At 43.9% G+C, this 18,436-nt stretch overlaps 2 protein-coding genes across 3 annotated transcripts in view; one reads left to right on the top strand and one right to left on the bottom strand.

Annotated features, from left to right (window-relative positions):
- Positions 1-4,726, top strand: part of RNF11 (ring finger protein 11) — a 33,909-nt gene extending 29,183 nt beyond the window's left edge. Inside the window, exons 2-3 of the mRNA XM_075424516.1 lie at positions 2,745-2,914; positions 3,515-4,726. Of these exons, the coding sequence (XP_075280631.1) occupies positions 2,745-2,914; positions 3,515-3,686 (342 nt within the window). The 3' untranslated portion in view covers positions 3,687-4,726. The remainder of the gene's footprint in view (positions 1-2,744; positions 2,915-3,514) is intronic.
- TTC39A (tetratricopeptide repeat domain 39A) overlaps positions 1-18,436 on the bottom strand; it is a 210,724-nt gene that overhangs the window by 147,966 nt on the left and 44,322 nt on the right. The window contains exons 17-18 of one of the 2 annotated variants that reach the window (XR_012764384.1): positions 17,855-17,971; positions 12,522-14,365 (exon numbers count right to left, since the gene is read on the bottom strand). Coding sequence is in view for 1 of the 2 variants with exons in the window: in XM_075424515.1 (XP_075280630.1) it covers positions 14,245-14,365; positions 17,855-17,971 (238 nt within the window). In the remaining variant the exon portion in view is untranslated. Of the gene's footprint in view, positions 1-12,513; positions 14,366-17,854; positions 17,972-18,436 lie in introns of those variants that run through there. The other variant, XM_075424515.1, reaches the window with a different exon arrangement.

Raw genomic sequence — 18,436 nt, 5'->3', positions numbered from 1 at the left:
TCGGTGGTGGCTCATGGCAAGTGCCTGTAAAAGACTGGAACAAGGGGGAGAAGGTTTGGTCTTGTTTGGCCTATTACAGGCTTAAATGTTATGTTAAATTACTGTCCAAAACTTCACCGAAGCAGTCATCGGTTGGATAGCGTGACCGATTTCTCATTTCGGAGTTGTCCACATGTGACAGTTCCAACTCACAACAGATTCTTACTCGACTGTGGTTTCCTTTTGCTGTAGAATTTTTGCTGAGATGATCGGTTTGCTGCTCTTCTGCTATGAACATTCGCTGTCAGTCGTCACTGCTGTGTTCAGACGCTGTGAGGGTTGTTTCTTGGATCTGTTTTCCTCCTCCTGTTTTTGCCTTTCTTTGTATTTCTGTGTTGTCACTTGCAGTCATGGTTTTGCCAAGGGGAGCTGTGTTAAACTCAGTCGCCTCCCCTCCGGCCCGGCCGTGCGGGTGGGTTCTGCTGCTCCTCTCCTTGCCTGGGACGGAGGGAGGGTGCGTCTCTCTCCAGGTGCTTTGAGTTCTGCTGTGCCTTTGTGGCAAATGAAGGAGCTAGCAGTAAGGTCTGCTGCTGGTGATGCAGTAACCTCTCCAAAGAAGTATAGCAAAGCCTTGGACAAAAAAAAGTTACTGGTAGTTTTCGTTGTTAAAATTTTGAAACATAAAACCAGGACCGGGCTCTGCCTTGAGCTGATGTGTCAACACGGAGAGCGTCTGGGAGAGGAAGAAACGCTTTATTTTGCCGGCACCACAGGCTGCAGAGCCACTTCGTGAATGCGGTTACATCTGTCTGACAGGTCAGCCCTAACTTCAGCTGGTGCTTTTCCCTGCCCAAACAGTGATTAGAGAACAGAAAATTTAAAGCATTAAAAGGCAGCTCATCTAGAAGAAATCCGTGATTCTGTGAAACACAGTTTGGAGTAGTCAGGAAATTAATGAAACTTCCAGAGCCACTGGCGCTTTGTCTTTTGAACCTTCTCGTAATTCGTCTGAGTTCTGCTAGGAAGTCAGAGGGGGAAATCCTAGGGTAGCTAAATGAAGACAAGACTCTGAATTTTACCCCACAGCCGAATTGCAAGTGGTAGCCACTGTGTTAAAAGAAGAATTGCCAGGCACGCTTGTATTTGTTTTATTTGCATTTCTCGTAAGCGAGGACTTCTGCGGCTGGTGGCACTGGCCGGTGAGAGGCCGCGCGCCCCTCGGGCTGCTTTCCCTGGCCGTCCAGGAGCTCCGTCTGTCCTTCTGCTTGCCGTGCTTCCTAGCAGCGAAAGAAGCATCGCTTTACTGGGGTTTCCAAGCGCAGCGTTACAGGCGTTGAACCCCACAGCTGGACTTTGCCAGGTGCTGGTGGCAGTTCAGCGCTGAACGCGGCACCGGGCCGTTGCCGGAGCGGGGCAAGGGGCGAGCGGGCGAGGGGAACACAGCCGGGTTCCTGCTGCTGGGAAGGCCTGGAGCGAGATGCCGGCAGCGCTCCGTGCTCTGTCGGGACAGGCGCCTGTCGGCAGCGGTTGCTCCGTCACAGGCGGTGAAGGCCCACGTCGTCCCCGTCCCGGTGACGGGCGAGCGGGAATCTGGCGATGGGCGCGTTGCCGGGGCCACGCGTGCTGCCTCAGTGCTGCCTGCGGCGCAGCTGCACGCGCGCCCTCAGCAAGCTTGTTCTGCAGCAACGGCCTCCGAAACAGCACCTTCTGCATTTTTCAGACGGATGAATCGGTGCTGTTGTGTCCTTGATGCACCAGGTTCAGGCTCAGAACACATCCATAAGTTGAATGTTTTTCTGCTGTTTAAGGAGCACCATGAAAATGGCCCATTGCAAGAAATCCTCTCCCTCCTAACAGCAGATTTGTGGCTGCTGGCCAGTACTGCCCCACCAGTATCTCCTGTTCCAAACTGGTATTTACATCCGAAGTGCTTTAAAAGCAAGTAAAATAAGGACCACGTTAATACAAATGTTAGTGAAAATATCTGATCTAACGTTTGCTAGTACTTAAAAGCAGCTTCTGAGAACGTGGCAGAGGAGGGACTGCGCAGTACCTACACGTTGCCTGTTTTTTGTTTGGGAAATAGGTACTTTAAACATCCAGCACTTGAAGTCCAGCTTGGGAGAACCTGTAAAATCATATTAATGTACGAGAACAAATGTGAAACTTGGATTACTTAAGTGATGCTTTTTGTTGTCCAGGTGGCATTTTTTAAATGCACAAGAATGAAATGTGCAGTTCTGGATTGGAGCTTGTGTGGCCCAGAACAGTTTACATAAATTTTAGTTACTACAGAACCAATAAAACCTTCCTCTCTAAAACTCTTAAGAATAGGGACTGTCCTCATCTTTGCAAATAATTCTTCCTAAATCTAAAATAAATCTACTGCATGTTGCAAGTGCTGGGGGCTCTTCCTCAGCCATTGCGTTGTTCAGTCTGCGATCGTAGCAGCTCACCAGGGGCCTGTGCAGTTTATTTCCCTGCTGTCACGTGGAGTTCGTCACATCTGTTCCATGTACGGACGATTCCTGGAGATAAAACGCTTTTGCAGAGAACAACCACGAGCAGCTCCTTGCTCAAGACTGGCCTCAATTTGTTATCCCATTCTCAGTGTGATTATGGCCCCAAAACTGCAAAGCAGGAGTGGGAGATCATACAAACGTTTGTAGGACCAAGGGAGGAAAAGTTCAAGGCATTGCCTGCACTGTGCTACGAAATGCTAGGAAAGCCTCTGTGGTGTTGTAACCGAAATATTTTAATTTTAGGAGCAGGTCCCTGTTCCTGTTTACCACCCGACTCCTAGCCAGACTCGGCTGGCCACGCAGCTGACGGAGGAGGAGCAGATCAGAATAGCGCAGAGGATAGGCCTTATTCAGCATCTACCTAAGGGCGTCTACGATCCGGGAAGAGACGGCTCCGAGAAGAAGATCAGAGAGTAAGTAACAGAGACCAAACTGCGCTGACGTGGCCGTTGCATTGGCTTGTGATACCGCCCTGGGAAACCTGACCTTGTCCTCCTGGTTTGGCCTCAGTTTCAGGGACTGTAATTTAATGTCGCGTTCAGAAAAATGACCATGCTGAGGGCTCTTTCCTTTATCCTCGCTTGTTTTCCTGCTATGGATGAAACTTACTTCCCAGCCCATGTAGTTCATGTCCTTGCAAGTTTGTTTTTTTTTCCTCTTTATCCTCTCTTCATGAGGAAATAATTTCATGTTACTTCCCCACCTTTATGGCTCCCTTTTACTGTTTCTAATCCTCTGCGCTCTGTCAGGCTGCCCCCCGCCGTGCCCGCAGAAGGCTCCCTGCCCTCGCTGGTGCTGTAACCAGCGCATTTACACTGCAAAGGAAACACCAAAAAAAAAAATCTAGTGCTTGGTGGAGCCAGCACTGACAGAGCTAATAACTCCTCGCAGTACCTCCAAGTACTAACCGTCTGTTCGACTCAAACATACCCAGGAGTAGATGCAACACTATTTTTTATTTCCAGTGTGGTAACAGCAGCTTAAATATTGTTATGATCTTTTTCCCCCTCCAGATGTGTCATTTGTATGATGGACTTTGTTTATGGGGACCCTATCCGATTTCTGCCGTGCATGCACATTTACCACCTGGACTGTATAGATGACTGGTTGATGAGATCCTTTACCTGTCCCTCCTGCATGGAGCCAGTGGATGCAGCACTGCTGTCGTCATATGAGACTAACTGAGCCAGGGTTTCTCCACTCGACCTTCGAGGAGACCATCCACTTTAATGGGTTTGATCCTTTTGTCATTCAGCCCAAAGAGCCAGGAATTAGGAATTAAGATCATGCACAAAGTATACATTTCCTAATAAATGAATAAAAAATATTCCTGAATGGCTGCAAATATTGGAAAAAAACATAGTATTTTAGAGACTATAGAAAAAGTAGGTTGTTATTTTTAATGTAAAGCCTTGACCCACCATTGTCTTTTAATGTTTGTTCTTACACCCATATATAGGAATCGTGTAAAGTGTTACAGCAACTGTAAATGTTTAAACTGCGTGTATCCAATTTTATTAGCAGCAAGGTAGGAGTATTTTTTTCCTAAATAAAGTAACCAGTTTTGTTCTGATTCTTTTCACAAGTCCTGGCATTTGGGTCAAGGCTTTATTGAAATCGACATTTTATAACACTGGCACAAAGAAATAGTTTTAAGCTTGTTTGCACAGTTCTTTTTCCTTTTTTTTTTTTTTTTCCATTGGAGATGGAATTCATTGCCTTAGGTCTTTTTAATAGTGTATTGTTATTGTTGGGCTGGCTCTATGCTTGAAAACCAGTTTATTTATAACCTGTTAAAAGTGCTATATTTTGTTTGCAGTTAGGAATATGCAGACTTCAAAGTGATCTCCTAGCTTGTAAGCAACTGAGATGCATTATCCCTTTTCTACAAGTGATGCGGAATAGGAAGATACGAAACAAGTCCTACAGTGAAATTATGGTTTCATGGTTTTTATAACTTGCTTCGGTTTTGATGAAACAACAGTCCTTAAACTTTGTCACCTTTAACTTGATTGGGTTAAAAGTGGGCCAGACGGACAACAAATAGTTAAGCTACCATGACTGGAAAAAAATATTTGGAACTAAGGTAGTGTTAGCGTTGATCACTTACTCTACTTTTTTCTCCCTAAAAATGGTTGTCTCTGATCTTAGCAAATGGATACTGCATCTCTCGTTCTTGTAGTTCTTAGGTTATCAGAAGCTAAGAATAAACATACTGTATCTCAGTCTCCTGTATGAAATGTATCTGTTAAGCCCTGCTGGCTGACACGTCAGGCCACCAAGCAGATATGAAACCAGATAGGAGAAAAACCTATTTTGTTCTGCACATAAATGCAAACTCTGTAGAAACGCAGACTGTCAAGCTAGCAGTTGAGGGGAGACCAGCACTGCTATAGCCAGAATGACGCAACTGGCTGATCTCTGTAGCCAACAGCGTGGGCTTGTGAAGAGATGCTCTAGCAAAGACTGTAGCGGTAAAGACCTTTTATCCACTTTGCATGTTTTTGCTTGGGTTTTTTACTTTTTTTTTTCTTTCCTCCTTAATGTACCCTACTGTGACTTTTACACATTCAGTGCAACACTGATACGTTGAGTAGTCCTGGTGTTGCAAAATGAGATGCAATCTCAAGTTAACCACAACAAATCAGGGAATGTTCGTGATCGTTTTTCCTATATAGTTTGAGTACTTGATAGAACAAGTTGTTCTTAAAGACCCAAGTACCTTGAAGACTTTAGTGTACTTACAGGATAGAAGAATTGTGCGTGTTCTGGCAAATTTTTGAAGGGTTGGTCAGCAAAATGTAGAATCAATATGTTGATTTATTTATTGCTCCTGCAGCCGGCAGCAACCTGCTCTCGTAGAGAAGAACTCCAAGTAGCAGTCAGAGGGAACTGAAAGCAGTCTGCAGCTCTAGAGGTTCACTCAGATTGCTGCACATCTATCTGGATGCAATTTTTGATGAATTCTTACAGACCTAATGACATGGATCAAAATCTGGGAAGAGAGACCCGAAGTTGTGCAATATCACTGTTCCTTTTCACCATTCCATGTGTGTTCCTTTGTGTCCTCCTTTTTGTCTGTCTGTTTTGGAGGTTTGTTTTTTTTTTTTTTGGTAAAACAATGTCCACATTAAGTATTCATTTCTTTTCTTTATCTTGTTAAAATTGGCAAATGAACAATTTGAAAAAATAGCATTGTCATGTTGGTTTTAGTCTTTATTTATTACAAGACTTGATTAAGAAAGATTTGAAAGAAATATGAAGTGACCGATTACTGAGCTGAATGCTTTTCTAGGCACTTTGTATAGTTGAACTTTTAACACTGATATACTTACCGGGCTAAGGGAAAAAATGACTTTTATTAAAATGCTTGTTAAATAGCAAAAAGGTGTGAAGGGCTAAAACTAGAGTTGATTACACAAAAACATTCCAGAAAGCTCAAATTTTAGCTTAAAAACAAATGTGTAAATATAACAAATAAATCAAATGATTTTTCAAGTTTTTAGGTGCAATGCTGTTCTGGATGATTTCTAATTCAAAGTAATTGATCTGAATTTAACGCAAAATAATGTGTAAGCTGAGTTTTAGCTACAGTTGTGAAACCAGATCTGTGTCTTAATTCCGCCAGCTGTAAGCTGAAGATCATATTTGCCTCCTGTCTTAGAGGTGCCTAATAAATTACTGATGCTTCAGACCTATGAGCCAGCCCACTTACAGCACCGCTGTTCCCTGACCAGAGCCTGCAGCAGCTCAGCGAGGGCAGAGGGCTCGCTCGCTCTCGGGACCGGTTCAGCCACAGCCCTTCTTCTGCCAGGGCTGTACGGGTCAGGGCGGACAGGCCCGTAGTAAAATGTCTCCAAAGCAATCTGAAGAAAAAAAAAAAAAGACTCTCACAGCTACTGTCTGTAGGTACCCAAGTTTGTAGGTGCATCGACAGTTATCAAAAAATGTTGCTTTAGAGCCTTTCACAGGGGCCGTGCCGTCTGATGAAAGCGTTCAGTGCAGCAACGCTGTCTGTGCTTTAGAACCGTAAAACCTGGACCCAGAAATAGCTGAGCGGATCATCGGGCTCAACCCTCTGCAATCTCAGGCAACAACGCAAGAGACAGCGAGTTTGCAAGTCCACCCACCCCTGGTCGCTGCCGGACGCCACGGCCTCTCGCAGCACCCTCCTGTCCCATTTGAAGAGCAAGGGGCTGCCAGAGCAGCACTGCAGAAAGGGAGCAGGCAGGGACCAAGGGCACTGCCAGCGTCCCAGGCGTTTGCGCAGCAGGGAAACGGGTAGGTTATGTTTGCACACTAGAGCAGGAAAGGGCTTTTTTTTGTCTCGTACAACAGAAAAAAATCCCAAATTCCCACAAATCTCAGGAAAAAGAGATGCAATAACAAGTAATGAATGCTCAGTTAAGACCTTTATGCTTAAAAATTCTTGCATGCTGCTGGAATTACCACTTTAATTGTTTTACATCTAAGGATGCTAATCCTTGTTACTGGTTGCCAGTTCATTGTGTAAATCTGGGAGAGAATCGTCCAATTTGTGCATAAACAAAAAAAGCCCAGAGACTTCCTTTGTGACGAGCTGGTGGTGTAGAAGGGCTTGAACCACGCCAGGTTTTAAAAGTTCCCACTGCCTTGCAGCTCCCTGGGGCTGAAAGCAGTTCGGTGTTTGGCAGGCTGACAGTCCTCTCCCTGCAGCCGCAGGAGCGTACGTTTCTAGGCTAAGGGGTTACGAAACACCTGAATTTCTTTCAGTTGCCACAGCTTCAAGACTTCGACATTTCCTGTCCTTGTGCAATCGTGGTAAAGATGAGAATTCTTCCGAGTCAGACTGTCAGTTAAATAAGTAACAAGATGGCCGACACCAAACATGCGAGGCCTCTCACCAGTTAAATCCTGGATTAAAATGGACTTAGAAACAAAGTGGATGCTAGCTGACTACAAATAGTTTATTACAGACAGCACATTTTTATTAAAAACAGACATACTAGTTGGTAACCTATAAAAAAACTTGAATAAAATCTGTGCAGAAGAACCCTTCTTGACTTAATACCCAGAATAAAAAATTAGCGTCAAGAATTAACTTTTATACAGCATTTGACTTTGAAGAATATAATTTATGCTAGCCATCCTTTGCAGATTATCTTGCATTTAAATCTGTTCCGGGATAAGAGTTAGGGGCTTTGGCGTTCCTGGTATGAAACATGAAGGTTATGCTTTTTGATAAAAAGAACAGTCCAGACTTACTCTGCAAAAGCACCTTTTTTGATTTAAGCAGAAGAAATCACTGTGTGTGCATGCTAGCAGCTGATTTATTACAGCGGCCACTCTGCAGACACACAGCCTTAGCGGCAGAGAGGACTCTACACTGAAAAAAAAGATTTGTGAAAGTGCCTGCGCGTGTTTCCGGCAGCGCGAAGGTTTGTCCCTGCTCAGCAAGAGGGGAGCAACTGCACGGCAAGCAAGCAAAAAGCCCCCAAACCTCCTCTGGCCTCTCAGCTGGAAAACAAGTCGCAATACCTTCATAATCATAAACCTAATCTTTGCAGCACCGACCCCTAGAAAATACTTGTCTTTATTTTAAATCAGTCATTTCGACAACAGCTCCGCACCCGGCGGTAAACGTGCAGCGCCCTGCACGTGTTCCATGCACCCTGGCTGGCCACAGCCCCGTTTCTCCTGGACACAGCGGGCCCTGCTCTTGCTTCCTGGAGGCACATTTGCCAGGGTTCTTGCTGCAGACAGACAGACAGACTTCCACCTCTTCAGCATCTTTTTCCTGCCCTTCCACCCTATTGGCGGCAGCTGCCTGTCTAATAAAGGCTCCACGCTGGGCAAGCAAGTCGAGGGAGGCAGACAAGGCAGAAATTCAAGGGGGAAAAGATGTATCACACCAAGACTGGTTTCTGAGCGGGACGGGGCCGTGCTGGGTGCTGCCCCGCTGAGGCAGGGCTCTGCTCGTCCAGAGCAAAAACTGCATGAGGCCCTTGAACCCTAAAACTGCTTTTTGGTGAGGTTACCACCGAAGAGCTCGTGTTAGACTGCCTGTTTTTTGGGGGGGATTTCTCCTTGTAGAAGGCTGTATGCACACGCTCTGTTTCCTTTATGATCCCACAGCAACCCATGAGTAAAAGCCTTTAACCTCCCCGCATTTTCCTCAGCCGTCATCTGAAAAGGTGTCAAAGCTTTTGCTTCATACATCTCACTTTTTTAAGTGCTGAATTTAATAGAACAGTTCTCAAAAAGCTTTGGCTACAGAGCCTGCTACTGGTGCGTGTGAGTATACATACATACATACACACACTTTTTGTGTATATCTATAATCACTTTTTTATATATATATGTGTGTGTGAGAGACAGATCCTATACTTTCAGTAGACACGTAGCAAAGGCCGTACACGTGCGCTTCCTGCTGTTCCTCAGGAACACCAAGAACTCTGCAGCAGCGATGAGCCCGGCCACGGAACGGAGACCTGCCCCAGGGTCCAGGCATCCACCAACCGTAACTACGAAGGCCAAAGCGAATACCAAACCCACAGCTGGCCCTGCTGATTGCTTCTAAAGAAGCTTTGCAGCTGCCCAGCAGAGGCTGCGTAACCTTGGCGGTGACGACAGCAGTACTGGGTGCTGTACCCAGGTGGAGATGACATTGAACACGATGCACGTGTTGTACTTCCAGAGTTCAACAACATTGCTTCACCTCCCTGGAGTGATGTACTGAGCTCTGCTGACTTTTAGAGAGACTGTTCCTATTTTGCATCTCCAGCTAGCATCAGCAGAGGCAATCGTTGGGCATCTCGCACCCAAACGCCGGGAAAAGCACCGCATCCACAAACACCACCAGCTCATCCTGGAACTGCACCTGTGATGCCGGCAGCCCCTGTGGCTCCAGCACTGCAAAGATCCCACACGGCTGCGGCGCGAAGGAAGCGGTTCCTCACCTCCGCACCCTGCGTGCTGCAGGAGAAATGGAACAGGGAGAGATGGAAACTGTCTGGAATGTTGCAGCTTCTACTTATCTGCTCTTTCTCACCACGTTGCTACATGGCTTTTCAGCCACAGACCTGAAATTGTTAAAGTTCTTGACTAATGTGAGATAAACATAGGTTTTTTCCTCTGTTTTCTCTTTTCTGAATTGAAGCAGCCCATAAAGAAAGCGTGCAGGAGGGGTTGTGACTGCTGTTTTGTATTCTTTCTGTAAAACAGTCAAGGAGAGACAGAGAGACAAAGCAGGTCGAATTGAACACAATACGTAATTCTAAATAAACATTTTGCCTATGTTCAGCCAGAAAAGAAAGTGATTAGGTCCAGCGATTCAGAATACCCAGAACATAATGGAACACAGCCCAGTCCTACAAAAACATTGTTGAATTTGGAGCAAACACCATGCAGAATTTTACCACAGTGCAATGCCGATATTTATTAGCTCTGTTGCTGTTCATAAATCTTGGAGACAGGGATTAACTGGGCAGGTTTTTAAAAGACAGTATTTGTATTTATCTTTTTTTTTTAAAAACACCTGAAGCAAACCTAGATAGCATCTTTAAAAAATATTTTATGATGACAAATCATTCAATTAAAATACTTGCCAATACACGCTTTGCTTACAATCTATCACCAAAAGGTATTTGCAGAACATAATGAGAAAAGAAGCCAGTTCATCTCCAGTCTGCTCAGGTTTTCCGATCTGGCTCATCGGTGACGTTGCCAACCATTACCCATTTTCCTGTACAGCAGTAAACAACATGACTCACCCCTTTATCTTCTCCTCTTCCTCCCAGAGGGGGAACTGCGTGGAACGCATTGTTTTGGTCATTTCATATCCATTTGCTTTGCTGCTGTGTTTTTATGCTTGGGAAGGCAAAGAAATGCATCTCGCAGATGGAACCGGAGGCCGCGAGTGTTGTATTTAAACTCTTGGGAGCGCCTTTTCCATTCTGGGACTGACCTCTAGGAAAGCCTCACACAGAGGAGCATTGCTTGGTGCTTCTCTTGGGCCAGAGGCATGCAAGCTGTCAAGGCTATCACCCCATGATCTTTTAGTAGTCTTGGACCCAGACCAACCAAGAATACTACAGCACTCAACCTAATATAGAGTGTAACGCCAGAAACAGTGAAATGGGAGGAAATGTTTGATATGGTCCTGTTCTATGCTGCTCTGTTTTAGAAAAGGCAAAGTTTCCTAAGGAAAGTTTTGAATGCTGTTATCACCACAGTGTAAACAACCCGAGGCTAGGCACTGTCAGAACAGGACAGTCTTTAAACTAACCATCTGTGACAGAATGTGTTCATTGTAGATGGTAACAGAACTGCCTATCAGTAATAAATCAAAGCATGTTTCTGTGGTGCTGGTTTAGCTGAGCAAGCGTAAGTGGGCGTTTCCAAACAGGAGTAGTTGCATCGTGTTTGTGACTTCACCAAAATATCTTCTGATCATCAAGAAAACCTGTGACCAGGTTCAGCTTCAGCCCACCGTTCTTCATCCAACAGGTTACCCCGTCCAGTGTTACCTCTAGGAGCTAGGTGTTGACGTCGGTACACCTCGTTAGAACTCAGAATAAGCTGGTGGCTTTTCAGCCCGTATCCGCCCTTCAGTTTAAGGAGAGACCATAGGTACATGGGTGCCACATACAGATCTAGTGATAAAAGTGATGCTCATTTTACTGCTTTTACCTTCCCGACCACTACCACTTTCAGATGGCACAGCGGTATCACATGGGGCACCATGGCAATTGCTGCAGCCAGCCAGGAAACCAAGTATGAATTTCTGCCCCTCCTCAGCTCCTAGCAGGAAACCACTTATCAGTCATACTAAAAAAATACACAGAAAAATAAATAGTTTTCAAGTTTTATGATAAAGGTCCTACCAAGTGCAGAAAACTATTTTCTGCTATACGAGCTGTTAGTTTGCCTTTGGTTAACTTCTCTGGCTTTGCCAAGGACTGAGAAGAGTTGATACCACCAGTTGTCAGCTAAAGCCTGGTACTAAGAGTGGGCTTCTCGAGCGTTGGTCAGACAATGCAAGGTCTGAAAGCAGAAGGAAGCGCTCCTTCTGCAAATGAGGTGTTGACTACGCCCATCTGAAGCTGTACTCAGTGTTCCCTGAATCTTAGGCCATGCTGAAAATCCTTGATTTGCGATTCCACCAGAGTATCTGCTGTTTTCTGGTAGGTGAACGTACTGAATGCTGAGGCTGTTGGAGAACTCACACCAGTTGCGCTTTCCCCAATTCCTGGTACTTGGGACTCCAGACTGGCGAAGCGATTTACCATTCTGGAGAGCTGCTGCAGGCAGAATGCAGCAGCTTCAGAAGCAGCAACGGAAAAACAATCCCAACTGAGTTTTTGATCCCTAGTCCAAAAATGAAGCACCTTGATGAACAAAGAGTAACGGTGGGCAATTCAAAATGTAACACAGTGAGAAACACGGACAGTAACAACGCCCCAGACCTTCCATTCATCCTCTAGCAAACAAGGTGTTACTTCCCTTCATCGAGTTCAGAATATTGCAGCCTGTAAATCTTTGTTGTCACATCAGGAAGGTGTTTGCTATTGGTTGGGAGCTCAAAAGTCAGAGTGAAAGCATGGACTGCTTGATCATGGCTAACTACAAAGTCCTCAGCCAAAGCTGGAGATCAGGTCCATGATACGACTGGTGCTTGTGCTCGACCAAAGACCACTACAAAAATCTTAGGGTTTTCATCGCTGCAAAGAATCAGGGAAGCTGACTGCGTATTGCACAGCATGTCCTTTGTGCAAAGGTTCCGAGACCAGGCGGAACTCGCTTGTGGGTGAAATTTCAAAGAGCATTTCAGTGGCTTTGAGAGATGAATCTACAGTCGGAAGGATTGTTCACTTTCTGCAAAGCACAATTTATGCTAATTTTCACAGCATTGCTTGCTTAAAAGATGCTAAGACTGCCAAAATATTTGAAAAGGACACAACTGGAATAAGAGGCATTATATACATGAAATAGAACAAGAATCTTTTTTATTCTATACAAAGAATGGCTGAACTCTTACACTTAGGTTTTGATGTGCAATATGTAAATAGCAGAACTGTTTATACTAAATTTTATCTGAACTGAGAAATTTATCTGAACTGAATTTATCTGAGAAAGTCGCTTTAAAAAATGCATTTTTCATCTATGATTTTAACTTGGGAAGACTTCTCTAAAGGCTGTCTATTTTTAAGACAATGCATGTTCTCTGTGTTGAGGAACAGGTGGTTCTGTCTCCTTGCATATTAATTTGCAATTATAAAACAATGTCATTTGCTCAGAGGAGGTGAAGGCAGAGCTATAATCTGTCAATTCTCTTCTGCTGGGAACAATCACTTTAGAAAGAATATGCGCTGTGAGGTACAAAGATACGAATCTTCCTGGCAAACATCTCCATCGGAGAAAAAGGGCTGTCAGAAGACCTCCCATCTCCACATGTCAGAAGGGGTCATGGGGAAGAAGCTCTTTCAAAAGGGAGGTAGAAGTGTGCCCCAAAAAACCACAGGCATACAAACATGGAGCCAGCCTGGAGAACAGTAAATACCAGTCAAATATGTGTTACGTCTGACTTCACCAGATTTGCAGAAAAGCAGCAATTCTATGGCAGACAGTGCCGGAAAGCAGAGCTAGCTCTCTGCTCTGTTCTCAAAGCCCCTTACACCGAAATTCCCCCAAAAGATCAATACAGAGCAAAAAGGTAAAGGGCTCTCCTTGGTGAAAAGCAGAGCGCTGTGCCAAGACAGCCTGCTCCAGTCCCAGCTTCACACAGCGACCATGGCCACGCGATCTCTTTAAACGTGGACATCTCATGCTAGGCAAACCTAAGAAATTGTTTTAAGAAGGAACTGACTGTCACAGTAACTCCATATTGCTGCGCAGCCAGAGCAACACAGCTGGTTCTTAAGTGACCTCCAAGGACTTGTGCTTTAAATACAATATAAACTTCAAACCGTGTTCATTCTGATGAAAAAACTGTTTCCTAAGGACCTCCCATTTTTCAATTTGTCAAAGAAGGAGGGATGCAGTTCTATACTGCCATCACCCTGCCCCCGCCAAATCCTTGGTAAATCATTCAGCCGCTGCGAGCAGCACACTTGACATGAAACCCAAATTAAAGAAAAAATCAAGATACTTGCATAAGGGAGACCATTTTTTTTTCACCAGCAAGTTTCTTATAGAAGCAAAAATGTGACCAGTCAAAGCCGGTAAAGAGAAGCTTTCTACACACAACTGGAAGTGCCCAGGAGTCAGAGCTCCTCCCTGCTGCTTCTTGTGCACTGCGATTTTCTCAAACCATTGCAGCTAAGTAGGTACTTGGAAAAAGCGATGCTTCCGTCTCAACTGCTCCAACATGAAGTCAAACAAACATTTATAGCTAACGGAGATCAACTCCATGAATCTTTAAAGTTTTCTTGTTTTTTTTCAATTGTTCCCTTTTATGTTGTAGCTTGCTTAGAAAATATTGCGAACACAAGAAAAAAAAAAAGGCACATGATTGAAAAATGAATTACACAGATGTAAGTATTCAAAAAGTCACTGTTGGAAAACCAATATTTTTCAGGGCTATGGTTGTTTTGAGAGGTTTTTTGCCATGTTATTACACTAGATTAATGTTTTATGCATCACCTTTAAAATATTAAATGATTTGGTTTCTCACTGACTTGAAAGAGAAGGAAAAATAATTCTAAAGTGTCAGTAATTTTCTGCACCGAAGTTCGCAACAAACAGGACATCAAAGAAGAAAAAGTTACGACACTGCCGAGGCTCCGGAGTGCATTCCATTTTCTGGGGCGGATTTGGCTTGGTGCAGGGCAGCTTGAATTCTGAAATGCGTTCTTGTTTCCATGGAGTAATTCTTGTAGTTTTGTCTAAAACAAAAGCAGATCCACTCTGATGAATATATATTTTTTAAACATCTTCGAGTTATCTTTATATTACTGTTCTAAGCAAAACAACTGTGGACAGCAAAAAAGCCTTTCTTCACAAGCTCCTTTGTTGCCTACTCTAAAATATAAGGCATGTGTTCCTAGCCAAACAATGCAGCTCTTTGTTCCTTCTTTGTAGTTCCACTGTCTGGCAATTACCAGAAAAATATAGCTTAATAAGTAATTGAATCTGTTCCACTCAATCAAAATATGGAGTTCACATTAAATATCTATCACATCCACTTAGTTTACATTGAGAAAGTAGATTTTTTTTTTCCCCTTCTTAAAGTATAACTGACAAATCTGAATACAAACAATTTCAGGATTTTTTTTTCCTCATTTTAATAGATGGACTCATCTTAGTTCAGCAGACACATTCCAAGGAAGTAGAAAACAGACCAAAAAAAAAAAAAAAAAAGAAAAAGAGAGAGAAGCTGTCCTAAAGCAGAAGAGGGAAACACCCTGTGGTTGTCAACGATGTGTGCTGTGCGTAGGGAATCAGGGCAGACAATCTGCTGCCCTAGAAGCTCGCACAGAGAAAGTGGGCACACACGAGACTCCGGACCAGCTTTCCAGGAGCAATTCACCAGCCCGAGGAACGATGGGCAGGACTTCCCCCGCACACATCTAGTGGCTGACTCAGCAGTGTCAGCTGCCTACAGTCTCCAGTAGCTATATCATGGTCTATAGAGTTACAGAAACATTAAAACAATCTGTATTTTCATGGAAAAGCTTATATAAAAAAAGAAATTTTGCCCCTAGGACCATGCAGAAAGGGCAGATCCTACTTAATAGGTATTAAAATGTCAGCTCTTGCAGGATGGATACAGAATCCAGATACTAAAGAAGATTAGACCATGCTAAGTTTCTTTTAGAAGATATTTGTCACTTTACAGAAGCATAGCATTAAGTATTAAACAGTCTGTATACCTTAAAAGCATTTCAGTTCAAAACTTGTAATTCAAATCAAGCATGGCAGCATGGTATCTGTCACTATGGCAGTGGCAGTCTCTTTGTGAGAACAAGGAATTCCACACCCGTCCTACACCAGCTTATCATTTATATATGCAACATCCAGGAGGCTGAACGAGAAAAGGTGGTGTCCAGGTTCTGCTGTATGCTGACCTGAAACTCTTTGGAGATTTTTCTTTAAATTAAGCAGATTTTGTCATGCAGATACTGTATTTCTCATCAGTGGGCTGATAATTCTTGCTTGTAGCTTACAGTAATACAAATAGAAATATCTCCATGCATGACCAAGCCAAAACTGTTTATCATCTAATTCCACTCTTCCTCCCAGAGTTGAAACATCAAGCCAGCAGCAGTATGTGGATTTAGGTCAAGCAAATCAAGCGTCATGCACAAGCCGAGCGCTCGGCTGCACTCCTGCCAACTGCAAAGCTAATTCTGCAGCCCTGAACCCCCCCGACAGGGCCCTCTCCCTCCAGTGGCTGCAAAGACTTTCAGCATTTTTAGCTTATAAACCCTGAGCATTTCAATGCAGCATAACAGCTACAGGTGGAAATGTTAAGGACTGCTCTTTTTTTTAAGACTGACTGAAACAAGGTGGGGGGGGTTGTGGTTTGGGTGGGTTTTTTTGCATATCATTAGTTTCCATGAGTTCTTTCAGCATAGCAAGTCTGAATATTAGCTTTCCACACACTGGGTAACAACAAATTTTTAAGGGCTGCTGTCTGCTGGTGCTCTTCTTTAAGCCAAAGGCCTTCCTTCGAGGGGGCCTGCGACCTGAGCCCCACAGAGCCATCAGGGGAAAGGTGCAACGGCTGGGCAGCAAGCGACAGAAGGACCAGATGGAACAAGAAGCGCTGAATCATTAATTTCTAGAGCTCTTCTTAAGAGAGATTTGAACAAAGGAAATGAGGACAGGAGGAGACACATGCTTTCAGGAATGTGAAACCAATTGAAACACTTTCCATTGCACTTTGCTAATGCAATTTTTGCTGCTCTTAAGATCTTCCATGAGTCTACAGAGAACCAGGCTCACAAACACAGGAGGTTAAGAACTGCAATATTTTAATTTTTGCGTTGGCAGGCTTTTGGCACAATCTTCAGTAGGCTGATTCACCGCTCTGTCTTGCACAGGGGACTGACTTGGACAAAAGCTCAATATGAAAACTCTATCTGATCTCTTCGACACTCGGGGCCAGACATCAGTTTTGTAGCTGCTCACACCTGCGGCAGTGACTGCGCGACTCCCTGCCCTTGGGAAGATGCAGACATCTGCACTCATTCAGGAGCCAAGCAGAGAGGTGAACCACCCTGCTGCAGGATGCTTGAAGAGGGCAAGGGTTTGGTTTGGAGGCCCTCTCCTCCCTGCCCCCAAGAAACTTTGGCTCAGCAGAGAAGTAAAGGCTCAGACAGAGGCAAAACCTGTATTTTGTTGATTTTATAATAAAGAACATACATGATCAAGTCCAACTATTCACAGAATCACAGAATGGTAGGGGTTGGAAGGGACCTCTGTGGGTCATCTAGTCCAACCCCCCTGACAAAGCAGGCTCACCCACAGCAGGCTGCACAGGACCTTGTCCAGGCGGGTCTTGAATATCTCCAGAGAAGGAGACTCCACAACCTCCCTGGGCAGCCTATGCCAGGGCTCCGTCACCCTCAGAGGGAAGAAGTTCTTCCTCATGTTCAGATGGAACTTCCTGTGCTTCAGTTTGTGCCCATTGCCCCTTGTCCTGTCACTGGGCACCACTGAAAAGAGTCTGGCCCCATCCTCCTGACACCCACCCTTCAGATATTTGTAAGCATTTATAAGGTCCCCTCTCAGCCTTCTCTTCTTCAGGCTGAACAAGCTCAGCCTCTCCTCGTAGGAGAGATGCTCCAGTCCCCTCACCATCCTCGTAGCCCTTATTCCTGATAAACCTACTTTGCTAGAAAAATCAGTCACACAAAATAGAAAAGTAGGTGTTTCAGTTGCCTTTCAGATGCAGATGAAACAATACAAAGATACTAAATGCAACCTGAAGCATTACCTTAAATGTATTTCACCAAGGAAGGAAAAAAGCACTGCTAGCCATCAATTTGAGTAATACTATTCTAGCCATAACACAGAGCTTTGATTTAATTTAATACACCTTTTATGAATAAGTAAATAGACTACAAAGATTATTATATTTTATTACACATATATTATTTCTTATGGAAGCCTCTGATGTTCATATAACATGTTTAAATTTTTCTTTTGCTCTTACCAGAATGGATGGGTAAGTCATAGACTGAATGAACGATCAGATAGTGTCTACCATTAGAAAGGTCCAAACCAAAACTAGTCCATGCGTGCTTCCATTGGAAAAATGAAACAATGAGTTCCCATTATATCAATGAAATGTTTCTGCTTCCTGCTAACCAGTAAAATACCATACTGACCCATCATCAGACATCAGCACAGGTTTTTCCCTTGCTTACTTTGCTCTTTCCAGTAGTTTTATTGCTTCTTCTCTTCTATCCTGGTCTAGATACAGTATTGCCAGCTCCAGCAAGGCATTTGGAATTAGATAATGGTCATATTTTATCTTCTTCTCACTGCATTGGAAAAGAAATAGTCTCAAGATCTTGAAATCATACATTGTTTCCTTCATTTAACAGTTCCAAACACAAATAAATAGGAGATTAGCTAAGATCAGAAGGAGCAATCAATCTGTATTACAACACTTGTCATATTTACTATCCAAAGCTACCTATCAGGTTATTAAATGTGTATTCTGCATAACCACCCTGCACAGTATGTTATTTCTCAGTATATTGCCTTTATTATCAGGAAAGTATCAGAAAAGATGGTAATATTATGAGCTCTATCCATGTGAACTGACAAAAAGCGATGCCATTCACTGCATGATGTACAGAAGTTCCAAGTGTAATCGTGCTGCCATCTGTCTCTGCAGACTGCATTTGGCTTTTTGGGTACAGCTTCTTCACGACTGCTAAGAGGAAGGGGAGGGGAAAGGGAAGTGGTATCTCAAAAATTTTATGCACGTATAATCCCCAAGA

The sequence above is a fragment of the Opisthocomus hoazin genome, chromosome 6, assembly GCF_030867145.1.
Source record: "Opisthocomus hoazin isolate bOpiHoa1 chromosome 6, bOpiHoa1.hap1, whole genome shotgun sequence".
In the NCBI taxonomy this organism is placed as follows: Eukaryota; Metazoa; Chordata; class Aves; order Opisthocomiformes; family Opisthocomidae; genus Opisthocomus; species Opisthocomus hoazin.
Note: the sequence above shows the minus strand (reverse complement) of the source record. Positions and strands in the feature narration are given on the sequence as shown.